This window comes from Periophthalmus magnuspinnatus, chromosome 8 (genome assembly GCF_009829125.3).
Source record: "Periophthalmus magnuspinnatus isolate fPerMag1 chromosome 8, fPerMag1.2.pri, whole genome shotgun sequence".
In the NCBI taxonomy this organism is placed as follows: Eukaryota; Metazoa; Chordata; class Actinopteri; order Gobiiformes; family Gobiidae; genus Periophthalmus; species Periophthalmus magnuspinnatus.
Window position 1 is genome coordinate 20,997,291 of NC_047133.1, and position 13,113 is coordinate 21,010,403.

At 37.7% G+C, this 13,113-nt stretch overlaps 2 protein-coding genes across 2 annotated transcripts in view; both read right to left on the bottom strand.

Moving 5' to 3' along the window:
• The window catches only part of LOC117374337 (apoptosis regulator BAX-like), a 240,471-nt gene that overhangs the window by 47,317 nt on the left and 180,041 nt on the right, over positions 1 to 13,113 (bottom strand). The gene's annotated exons all lie outside the window — the stretch shown is intronic.
• srcin1a (SRC kinase signaling inhibitor 1a) overlaps positions 1 to 13,113 on the bottom strand; it is a 123,251-nt gene that overhangs the window by 45,639 nt on the left and 64,499 nt on the right. Inside the window, exon 4 of the mRNA XM_055223802.1 lies at positions 3,186 to 3,212. Coding sequence (XP_055079777.1) covers positions 3,186 to 3,212 — 27 coding nt within the window. The remainder of the gene's footprint in view (positions 1 to 3,185; positions 3,213 to 13,113) is intronic.

A 13,113-nucleotide genomic window follows, 5' to 3' on the forward strand; every position in this document is an offset into this window, starting at 1 on the left:
TCAAGAAAAAATACAAAATGGATTTAAACAAAACATTTTCAGGAGCCTGTGATGAATTGGAGTGTTCATGGTCCTGTTTAAGTGTTTGAAGTTTGACAAAAAAAAGTGAGTGTGACTAATTCAAAAACAGTTGGCTAACGTGTGTCTGTAATTTTATGTGAGAACAGCACAATTCAGATCACCAGCTCTTAGTCAGCTAAATCAGTTCTTTATGATCAGATTCGTTAAAACAAAGCTCAGATTAAAGTCTAACTTGAGTAACAGAGCATCAGACAGAGCAGTACATCTAGTTAGCATCACCCTCTCCCTAGGGAAAATTGATGACATCAGCAAAAGGGCATTAAGTCTTAATTTTAATCTTGGGTTTAAACCTAAGTCACCTCTAATGTACTCATATTTTAGTATCTGAAAACATAAATACGTCTTTTGATGGAGTTCTGGAGTGATAATTGCTAAACAATGTACTTAACATGACCCATATTATTTTGGCTTTTGAAATGTCCAGTTTCAGTCAATTAAAAACTCATTTAAAGCTTAAAACATGACAAAAAAAATCATAGAATTAAAGTATTCTTCAGTCTTGCTCAAATCCAATCACTCACACGCCACTTTCTTACTGTATTCTTACAGCCAGGGTGGGTGACGTGTCTTGCTCAAGAACACAATGCCAGAGTGTACCGGTCTGAGCTGGTGTTCAAACTACCAACCACAGAATTTATGCTGTAACCACCGCACTACTACCACCCTAAAACAGATTTAAGTATCTAAAAGGGAATGTTGTAAATGTAAGCTGGATGCGTTCCCATTAAACCACTCTGATCCGCCCATGTTGTTTTGAGATAGGTGTTAGGGTAAAATGAGGACAAACGGCTGTATTTACTTTCCGCAGGCAGGGGATTGTGGGAAACTTGGTGTCTCGATTAAAGGTGGTGGCGTGAAGGGGTAGAAAAGCTCTTTCAGAGGCGTTGGAAATAAATACTGAAAATTGAGAAGGGAAATCGTGTCAACATAAACAGCGCTGACAAAAGTGCGTGCTGAAGCAAATAACGTTAGATCCACTGTCACTTCAGAGAATATGGCTGCTCTCTTTGTTTTATTACTTCTGCTGTGCCATCTCAATGCAGCGAATGAACTTATGCGTGGTGACTGCAATACACCATTGGTAGCAATTGTTTTAATATAACCATCAAGTAAAAACATTGTTTTGTGTTACTGGTGCAGCTGGTGGGGATTTGGTATCAATTGGTACTGTTCACAATAGCGCTCGGCAACCTCACTGTTAGCGTCACTACTTCCTGTGCAATTTTATCTCGATGAGGTTTTTGCCAAGTCACACTAAAATGAATAAATGTGTAAAGATTTAAAGGCAGTGGACAGGGAGCTGCATTGTGTTATTAAAATCTAAACAAATAAAATAAATACTTCTGTGGTGTTTAGCCGTGCATAGAGCCTATTGGTGCAGTTATGGGTCAAAGCATAAGGCCATTGATATTCAGTGACATTTACGCCATTCACAACTGAAGCTGTGAACAGCAATTTAGGCCACAGTGCATAAAAATATTAGCAAACAACAATTTGAAAGGTACTCTACATTGATCTAAAACAATATTTGTTTTTTACTTAATAATTTTCAACTTTCAACACTTTATTAGGTCCCCGAAGGGCTGTTTCGCAGTCTGTGATAACCGTTTCATACAACATCACAGTTCATGACAATGGCCACAAGGACACAAGAATAAAATCAACATGGTATAAAAGATGATTTAAGTCAAATAACAAGTTAAATAAGTGTGATGGACAATCTGGTGCCACACAATGTCACTTTAATTAATTCTTGTGTCTAATCTAAATAATCTCAAATCAAGTTTAATTTCAGTTTTAAATTAATTCATCTTCCAATGGTTTACCACTGAGATATGGAACCTACACATTTATTCCAACAGGAACAGAATGCATTTAAAGGTGGTATATTTTAGTATTTGAAAATATAAACACCTGTTTTGATGGAGTTTGGGAGTGAATCATTTCTAAACACTGTACCTAACATGACCTACATTATTCTGGCTTTCAAAATGTCTAGTTTCAGTCAATCATAAAGTTTATTTGAAGCTTATAACATGACAAAAAACATAGAATTAAAGTTATTCTTCAATCTATACTTAGAGCCCACTTACATACCACTTTCCAATTGTATTCTTACAGTCAGGGTGGCATTATGTAGCCTTTTTGATAAAGAGGTGAACATGTGCCATATGCTCATTTTTTAAACTAAACAAGCGAGTACACAAGTCCATACAAACCATTAAAAACAGCTGCAGGTGTGTGTATAAAAGTTCCTCATGAGATTATTAAATTGCGATTGTGTCACCAAAGTATCCAATTTTGCTTTTCCTTGAAGTATATTCCATTTTTGTGAAGCAAAGCAGGAAAAAGCCTCTTTCCCGTCTCAGTTTTGCTGCAGCTACTCCTTTACCTTATGCAGTCATGTGATCTGGTATTAAATGCTCCACTATCAATGTGGAGATGTAGAGATACCAGCAACTGATATAGTTTTTCATCTTCTTTGACTGTCCTTAAGTGTAGATAAACTCACAATAAAAAGAATGGTAATTTCCTATAATTACCCAATTAAACCAAATGACTTGCCTCAGAATATCACTTCAGTCTACAGTAGTGGTAGTATTATAACTCAACAGCTGAAATATGGTCCATGTGCTTACTTATATAGGGCCAATATATCTCCATCCTGACCTCAGATGCACCATATTTTTACTCCACCTGTGGATAAAACGCACAGGGCATGACTCAAGGCCGTGCTCTAAAGTCAAAGCATTATTTCAGCAATGCCTCAGTGCCACTTCTGAAATGTCTTCTTAATGTCTGATCCACTGGTGTAATATTTCAGCTGGGTCACATGGCTCTCGGCTATTAAAACGCTCGTAGGAGGAAGTATCATAAATCCGATGAGATTCAGCTTCTACAGATTAAATTGAGAGCTGCGTAACTTTAAGATGGAGCGAGTGGTACTGATGGAGCAATTAAACTCACATATACAGGGAGTTATTGGGCTGAAAATACCAAAGGCCATGCTGAGGGGGAAGTGATGTTTTGAAAAGAACAGTTTAAGTACAGGAAAAAGTGTGGCAGAGAGACAGGTTCACAAAACCAACTCAAACGGTTCTTACCTTGAAGCTCCAGTAGTTGGGCTGTTGCTGCCGATCGTCACCGAGGCACAAGGAGAAAGAGAAGAACAGAAAGGAAAAACATATTTAGTGTTATATAAACTGTAAAGACTGTATAAGGAAGTGGACTAGTGCATCAAGGCTAGCAGGTATAGGAGGTTTATATTTGGAAGTCCGACCATGAGTAACATAGCAACCAAAGAGCCAATCAGGAGCAAGGCAACGCTTAGCAACGCTGTCAATCAAACCTGTTGCTAACGCTAAAGAGAGCGACCTCAGGGAAAGAAGGCACCTGATTTATATGTTATTAATGTTCATATCTTGATTTATGGACACAATAGCAAGATAAAAATACCAGAATCATGTAAGTTGATACAAAAATTTTAAGATCAAAATAACGAGCCTGACAGCAGCAGTTATGGCAAGAGGGGCAATCGTTTTTTTAAACAGAAAGTGAATTGGTGTCAGTGTCGATGGAGCCGGAAGGGGGTCCATACTAACTTACTATTTGGAACAGGTTAGCAATGTCCATTTACACACACAGTCTATGATCCAGAGTTAGCCCAAAAAGACTTATCTATTATCTGGAATAAGTTAGGACCCTCGCCCCAACCCTAGTAGTACCTCAAAAAATCCAAACATCTGTCACTTAAAGATAGCCTGAGTTGGCCAAAAAGAAAAAAAAAGGTGCACAATGTAAGTTTTCTGGTGGGAAATTTGCCACCTGCTCCATGGAGATACTATTGCTTTGCCTGGAATGTTCCACGGTATGGTATTAACTATATCTATTTTGCTTTCATCCACTGACCAAGTCTTTCACTACTTTCAACATAATTTCTATCTTAAAGGGCCCTATTTCCTGAATGTTACTTCCTCATCAAAACAGACCTGGAGTTTTGTTTTTATATCATTCTCACATGTTTAACACACAAATCCTGCATATTTAGGCTGAGATCTTCTCTCAGACAGAAAACCCTCTGTTCCACCTTATGATGTCATGTGGTAGTACAGGAAGTGCTCCACTGTGTTTTAAAACACCATACATCTTCACTAGAATCATTTGGATGATTTCATTGCCAATCTCTACTGATATAAAGGTAAAAGGTAGCTGAAAATTACCACTACATGACATCACAAGGTGGAACAGCGCATTTTGAGCTTTGGAGATGTAGACAGACTAATAATAAGGTGTTACTCAAACATGTGTGAATGAAAGAAAATGCAGCTCCAGGTATGTTTTTGATGACGTAACAACATTATAACATGACTTAGAGCTCACAAGAGTCACTTCTGTGTATTAGAGGATCTTTTATGTAGTATTCTAAGGTGCACCTCCAAACAACATTGTACTATCGGCTGTATCCTGAGCCAGCCAACCTCAGTCATTTTTCACCTGTCATATTTTAGATATAAAACTTGCTACCTCACCTGCATATTTAGACCAGGTGTCATGCTGATTTATAAAAAGGCGCTATGATGTTTTCAAATGGGATTACCAGACTTTTTTAAACCAGGTCAAGCTTCCGATGACCCCAACAATAGTGCAATAATGATAGAAAGAAAAAAAAGGGGGGTTTGGAAAGGCTTCATGAATAATTTGAACTCGAGGTTTATTCTTATCTTCAGGCAATTTCAGTCCATTCAGCTTCATTTCATCAGTACAGCCATTACTTTCCCAGAGACGACAGGCAAGTTATGATTTATTATAGAGGTGCATTTCAAAATCAGCCTTCATTTCAATACTTTATGCTCTACAAATGACTAGAAATGAGGATGAGGTTCTTCAAGCAAGTGTGACTCAATATATCAGTACTGTAATTTATGTTTTCCATTACTTTTTTTAATAAAATAATTTGTAAAAAACATTTTGAATCATCGCTCTGTTGGGAGGCTGCGTGCAAGAACTTTTGGAAATGCAAACAGCAAATCATGCATATAAAAAACACTTCGATATGGTGCTAATTTCACCGTCTTTATGAATAGTTGTTTTGTCATTACTGATATACAAAAAAATCTATCAGTCATCAATCATTTCTGAAATAATAAACTCTGTGTATAAAACATCTAATAAGAAGTAACTGGAAGAAAGTGTGAAAAGAGGTTAGCAGCAAGTTCCATATTAGGAATTTTGACCGCGAGTATCATAGCAACCAAAGAGCCAACCCAGAGTGAGACTGTTGAAGGTAACGCCCCTTCCTGAGCAACTGAGAAGACGCCTGATTTGTCTGTTAAAATGTTCATATCTTAATTTACAGACACAATAGCGAAATAAAAACCAGGATCCATGTAGAACGGGTTATTACGAACATTTTAAGACCAACGGGACGTGCCAGACAGCGGCAGTTACGGAGAAAGGGGCAACAGTTTATAAGCATGTTTTGCCTTTTTCTGATGGATTGCAAAATGATTATCTAGTTGTTGCTATTGAGGAAGTTCAAATATCGCCCTGGTTTTAGTTGTCATGGAAATAAGCTCAAAATGAACCTTATTAGACTGGCATTTGGCAGTCACCGGTGTTACCCTGGCCCATACAGCAGCTCTGGGCCTGCCTTGTAAATAATAGCTCAGAAATATTAATGATGCTATTTCCCACACAGATAAGTGACTGTGAGGGCTGCTGTAATGGTCCTCTGGTGATTTGTGGGGGGCGATTTGGCTCCACTGGCTGTTTTTCGTGTCTGGGCTTCACTAATAAGACTTAACTACTGTTATCAGAGTAGACAACACATTCCTCCTGCCTCTGTCCTGCTCCAGCTCACACTTGAACTTGGGTTGGGCTGCGAACTTGATACTTCACTACAAGATTGCCTGTCTTTTTGTATTTTCTTTGATAGATTAGAGTAGATCATAAAAAACCTACAGTATTTTTATTTTTTATTTTATTATATACATTTATTTATACAGGGAGAGCATGTAAGTCCTGTTAAAAAAACAAAAAAACAAAAACAAAAGCAAGTACGACATACAAGTCCACTTAAAGCGTTAAAAACAGGTGCAGGTGTGAGTATAAATATTTATCACCAGATTATTAAATTCCGTTTGTGGTACCAAAGTATTCAGTTTTGCTTGTCCTTGAAATATACTCCATTTTTGAGAAGGAAAACAGCCAAAAGTTTACAATCAAAACATTTTAATGAGTTCTGTGCTTATCTAAAGCTGCATTATGTAACTGTTTGATGGAGGGTTTGCCATCTAATCAACTCATTGAAAATGTTATTGTGTTGCCTAGAATGTTCCACAATATGGCATTAAAATCCTTCATGTCCACAGGAACAAGCAGGTGATCTAACTGGGCCGAGTTACAGATCAGATCTGGTGACCTCACCTGCAATGCATGTTTAATGTAAAAAAGACAAAGCAATAACTTCTTCATGGAGAAAAGAAGAAAAGATGCCCAGCATAAAAGTTACATAGTGCATCTTTAGCTGTTTTATTTTAAGTTATACTCAAAAGGATATGTTTAAAATGTTCTGCCACACCTTGAGAGCGTGACAAAGTTAAGTATGTGCTGCTGTTTTATTTTACTTTTCCTATGTATAGCCCTGTATATTATTATTTATTTATTTATTTATTTATTTATTTTTTGCTGACTTTTATGTGAAGCACTTTGGTCAGCTGAAGTTGTTTTAATTTAAAGTTAATTTAATTTATAAGTAATACAAGTATGATTATCAAATGCAAAAGACATCAGATAAAACTGCAAATCTGCGAAATAAAATGTAATTCCTGGTGATTCTAAAGCACATTATTACCGTTGTATCTCGAGTGCTTATTTAATCATCTGTAGGAAGTCTGTAATCAAACTGCAATAGGTTTGTTATGACAAGAATTATATCTCTACTGATCCCCAAGGAGACTGTTTATGATGTCTGTATTGACTTGGGGCTTGAGTCTCAAATCCGTCTATTTACTGCATGCACACTGAGAACTGCATGTACAAAAGGCTGTGTACACGTGTAGAGTGAGCGTAGCGAGTGGAGATATCCTTTATAACAGAAGGAGCCAGTCGAACAGCGAGAGCAGAGCTGCGTTACCTGACCTGCATGTAAAGTACCCTGCTCACACCACCTCCACTAGCCCCCCCTTTTCCCATGCCGTCATCCCCTCCGCACCCCCGCCTTCAGTCACTCTTATCCTCCACCATCAATCTACTACTACAGGTCCCCCCCCCACCGGCGTCCTACCGCAAGCAAAATAAATAGCATAACAAATTGACGCTTCACTGCAAATTGGCTACATGAGTTACTGTATGGTCCACTCAGCCTCTGTCTAGCCGGCGGTTTTTCTACGCCGTTACCACAACAACCACAACAAGCACGTGAAATCAAATCCCGGGTTTTACAACAACAACATCGTTCTAGCAGTTTGCGTGAAATTAAAAGGTTGGATCTCACCTGCAGTGCACCTGTAGCTATCCACCACTCCAGTTATGCATGTCCAAATTGTCCATCAGGTGTGTTGTATCCTCATTGAGCCCATGTCTTTTGGTCTCCTCTGTAACGGTACAACCCGCCTCCCCTTGCCTCGCTCTCTCTCCTCTCAGTCACAAGCACATGCAGCGGGAACTCTTTTATTTATTTCATTACAACACCAGCCCGATTAACTCTTTCGCAGATGCGCGGTTGGTTTCTGCAGGCTGGGGCTAATTGAGTGCTGGGACGTTTTTGAATGCTTGGTCTCCTCCTCGCTCCTCCTCCCCTCTTCTCTTCTCTTCTCTCTCGCTCTCTCTCTCCCTCCTCCGCTCCTCCCTTGAGAGCATCTACGCTTACAACATGTATGACTAGGGATCCCATTGCTGCATTTCCAACCCCCACTGTGCTTAAAATGGCTCAGTCACTTTAGGATAGGTACGTCGTCTCCTCTGTGTTTTCTGCCATATGCTCTTTATTCATTAAAAGATCCTCTTCCATATGCACAGCCTGACCTTTGCAATGCGATATTCCCCATGACCATATAAGGGAAAGGTTGCCGTGGAAACTGAGGACTCCACCTGTCTGTCACTGGTCCCTCCTCCCATTCATACTCTTACTCTCCTATCGCACTTATATTACAGTGAGCTTTAAAGCCCCAAATGTTATGTACTCTTCAAATATGTACACAGGCTTCCAGTTCATGTTCCAGTTCTATTGGAGGTTTTCTGATTACGCCAGATGTGCGTTCTGAAAAAATCTTTACTTCTTCGAGACGTCTTTAGACTAGAAAAAACGAAGGAATTTCTACAGCAAAAACACAGTGTAGCAGTAGTACAAACTTAAATTCTATTGTCTACTGGAGTTCCCAAAAAGGTAATGCGATTCTGGTGTTAATTCACGATAAAAATAGTTCCATAATTTGTTACCGTTAGTTGCTTACATCAGCCCTAACCAGTGGTGGATGAAGTACTCAATTTCATTACTGAAGTAAAAGTACATATACAGAGGTAAAAAGTTACTCAAGTAAAAGTATCACATGAAAAAATGTACTTAAGTGAAACTATGTAAGTACTTGTATAGTACTTGTATAAAAATGTACTTTAAATAGCAAAAGCACTTCACACAAGTGTTGTTTGTTTAAATGTGAAATGAAGCAATACTGATTAAAAAAAGGTACATACAGCAACAATACAAATCAAATTCTTAATTTTTCTAAGGATTTTTGTGTATTTATTTTGTTGCTCAAAGCCGAAGCATGAACTCGAAAACTTTAGTCAGGATATTACCACGGACATGGTCAAAATAACCCCTCAAATTATATGAAAAGTACTTTTTACTTTTCCTTTTGGTTCAAAAATGTAGTGGAGTAGAAAGTACAGATAGCTGCTCTCAAATGTACTGAAGTAAAAGTAAAAAGTATCCACTGCAAAATTAAGTTAAGTGAAGTTCAGATACCTAAAAATTCAGCTTAAGTACAGTACTTTACTACTTGTACTTCGTTACCTTCGTTATTGTAGTTCTTGTGTTATGAGTAGTGCATAAAAGTACCATACAGTGACAGTGACAGAGAGTGCACGTGACTGGGACCCTGAGGAATTCTAATACCCCGTCCCCAGAGATGGAATGGTGTCAGCTCTTATGTATTTGCCTATTATCTGAATAAGCACCTCTGCTCGCACTAAGCTTCTTTCATACCACTCTTTTTAAACCCCGATAACATGGAGTCGCTGACCTTATCATCGAAGTATGTGGGTAACTCTCGGGAGACACAGACTCAGTTTCCCAAGTGTCAACATTCACTTTAAATACTTTCTGAGTGATGCCACAAAACGTCACTTTTATCATGGTTCATATGAGCTCAGTCAGTCGCGGCTTCAAGCTCCATTTTTCAAAGTCACTTATCCTGCTTTGCCATCCAAGCCAAGAGTTTCTAGAGTGATATGTGAAATTTGGTCTTATATTTAGGGAAGAAATATGTTTATAGTGGATCCTGTATTTTTAAGTGTTTTATACTGAAGGATTACACTGCACACTTAAACATAGCCCTATCACGCTAACGTATTTTCAAGAGGGATATATTATTAGAGCAAAATATCACCATAAACGATAATATTGAAACTACCTCTTATGCCACTGAAAGACACAAAAAAATAAAGCAGGATAATTCCAGTATTCCAGTTTTTTCAATATAGTATGATTAAAAAAGTATGAACTAACAAATACATAGAACAAGAACCAATAGTTAGCCCTGGTTACTTTCCATCCGTTTTGAATCGCTCTACAGCTCAAATCTTACAGTGTTACATACAAAAGAGCAGAGACCCCCCCACTATGGCAACAAAAATGTGCACATGATAAATACAATATGCACATGCCCCAAAATTTAGTCTTCCAGCGTTCATATATTTAATGATAAGTCGATATAATTATAGTGACAGGTCTACTGGGACTAATCAAAACCATGATGCAACTCACTTTATTGTCAGACCTTGAGAGCGTGATAAAGTGTCGTTACAAGCTAAAAAAATATTCATTAATTTATCAGGAGTATTAGTGTATAAGTATATAAGTAACCAGTATTTTTAAGTGTTCTATAATGAAGGATTACATTGTGAAGTGGTTAAATAGACAAGTATAGACATATAAAGTTGTATTTCTTAATTAGTTGGTTAATGGTCCAATTTATTTGCTATTTTATGATGTTACTAGTCTAGATTAGTTAGCATCATAGACTGTAGACTGAGGGAGTGTGATGTCAACCATAGCGTTCGGCTCCAGTCGAATGAAGCTCATCGAGGATAACAGTTATAGGGTGAATTATGAGCCGAGTTCCACATTTGTAATTCCAAGGGCGAGTATCATAGCAACCAAAGAGCCAATCCAGAGCGAGGCTGTTGAAGGTAATGCCTCTTTCCACCCGCACCGCTGTTTTAGGAGGGAGCAGGCTGTTAGCAAACGCTGTCAATCAAACCTGTTGCTAACGCCTCAGGAGTGACCTTGGGGAAAGAAGGCGCCTGATTTGTCTTTTATTAATGTTCATATCTTGATTTACGGACACAATAGTAAAATAATAATTCCAGGATCATGTGGAGCGGGTTAATGCAGACATTTTAAGACCAAAATGACGAGGCTCACTACAGCAGTTACACAGAGAGGGGCGCAAATTTTTTAATCTAAAGTGAATGGAACCAGAGTCGATGGAGCCGGAAGCGCAACCCATGATCACTTGCTATCTAAAACGCGTCAACTAGCGCGTTAGCTATGTCCAGTTATAAATACAGTGTATGGTTGGCAATGTGAAACTGTGTTACATTGACATTAATGTACATACTATGGGCACTATTATGGATTGAGGCGATACAGGATTCTGGGTTCAATTGTCAAGTTAAATACCATATTTTTTCTCATGCTAAACCAATAATCGTTCATTTCATGTGCACTTAAGTAAGAACACAATGTCACGAGTCTCTATGACAAAAGCCCAAAGGTGGTTTTACTGATTACAGTTCAGTGAACATTAAAATTAAAAATGACAAACTGCTGATGTACAGTACTAATTTGTCTAAACAGCCAGAGCATAATTGAACGTTAATTACTCAGTCAGTTGCTTTGTGGAGTGCACCTGTTTGAACGCATCTGAATTCATTCAATTAGAGCACTATGCTTTTCAGGGATTATAATTGTAACATACAGACTCACATTCTCTTTAAATGTATGTGATTGTATAAAGGATTGCGTTACTTGAATGAAATGAGAAATACTGCTTGTACTTTGCGGTGAAATATCCAAATAAATGTATAAATGTTGGACATGATGATTTCTATCAGTGGTCAGACCCAAGAACTCACTGTATTATGACAAATGGATTTTAACAATATTCATTTTAGCTGTCCTAGCAACCTAGTAAGTGCACAATGTATGTAGATAGGGCTGTGCCAAATATCGAAAGATCAATAAGACAAGGGAAGCGCTTTTTAATTGACAGGTCTGCTAGTCAATCCTGTGTCAGTAATGGTGAATGGTACTGAAGAGGAATCACCGCTCTGAGTCTGGGCCACAGTCTCTTTATGTCTCCTCATGTGTCCTCACGTCTCACAAGTTTTGAATTAAATCTGCACAGTTTGAAGTGCAAAGTCCAGTGTCTCCTTCCCTCTGTGTGCTGTGCGGCCTGCCCCCGCTACCCCTCCTCATCCCTCTCTCTGATCCAGCCGCACCTCATCCTCTTGTGCTTCTTATTGTTATAATCCAAGTTACGGAAAGTAGACGACTATTTTCTCACCTTTTATGAGTGACACTTAAGACCTAATTTCTGTGTTTCTGCCGACAGCAGTAGCGCGCACATGCTTTTAGGCTTAATATACTGAACAAACTCATTACAAATTTTAAATGTGGAATAGAAACTGCATGAAATCAGTTGAAATAGAAACTGTAGTGATCCTGACACCCTGCTCTTTATGCCTGAAGTTCACGTGTCTATGTTTTCAATGAGATGGAAGAAGATCAAATACAAAATTGAGACCGATGAATACGGATGAAAAATGTGTGATTTGTTTTTTTCCCATATCGCCCAGCCAGTGTATTTATGTTAATATGTAAGTGATTTAGTTCAAGTGCAATACATGAAAAACACACTGAATTTCAAACCAAGATTTTGACAGTAGCATGCTTCAGATAATCTTAAATTTGATTATGACCATTAGGGGCACTTTTATTAGACATAGGCAATATAGCAATTAGACAAAAATATGGCTTTTTACATTTATTTTTCATCCCAGATAAATATGTTTTATTATTATTATTTTAAAAGTGAAATGTACATTTTTTAGCTTTACTAGAACTTATATTTTTGTGGGCATTGCTATGGATATTAAAATCTCAGTATCGGTATCAGTAAATTTTATGTTATCGGCCACATCAGTAACACAAATCTCATAACATACAAAATCCATAGCAGACCATCCCTAATATCTACACCAAACTTTTCATTACAGCTTTATTAAAGGTTTTATATTATGCAAAATTGACTTTTGTGAGCTTTAAGCCAAGTTATAATGTTGAAACCTCATGAAAAAATATCTCTGGAGTTGTGTTTTGTTTCATTCACACTTGTTTAAGTAACACTTTTTTATTAGTTTGTCTACATCTCCAAAGCTCAAAATGCTCTGTTCCACCTTATGATGTCAAGTAGTAGTTTTCAAGTTAACAGCTCCTTCTACTTTTACTTCTACTTCAGAAGAGATAGATATTCCAGGGCTGAAATCATCCAAATGATTCTAGTGGAGGTGTATGGAAATTTAAAAGACACACAAGGTGTTTTAAGTTTGAGAGAAGAACACAGCCTAAATATGCAGGGACTGTGTCTTAATATAAATATGTGTGAATGAAACAAAACACAAATCCAAGTATTTTTTTGATGAGTAAACAACTTTATAACCTGGATCCAAAAATAACGTAATATGGGCCTTTTAAACAGTAAAGTAGCCAAATAGCTGGATGAAAGTTATTAATAATAAGCATTG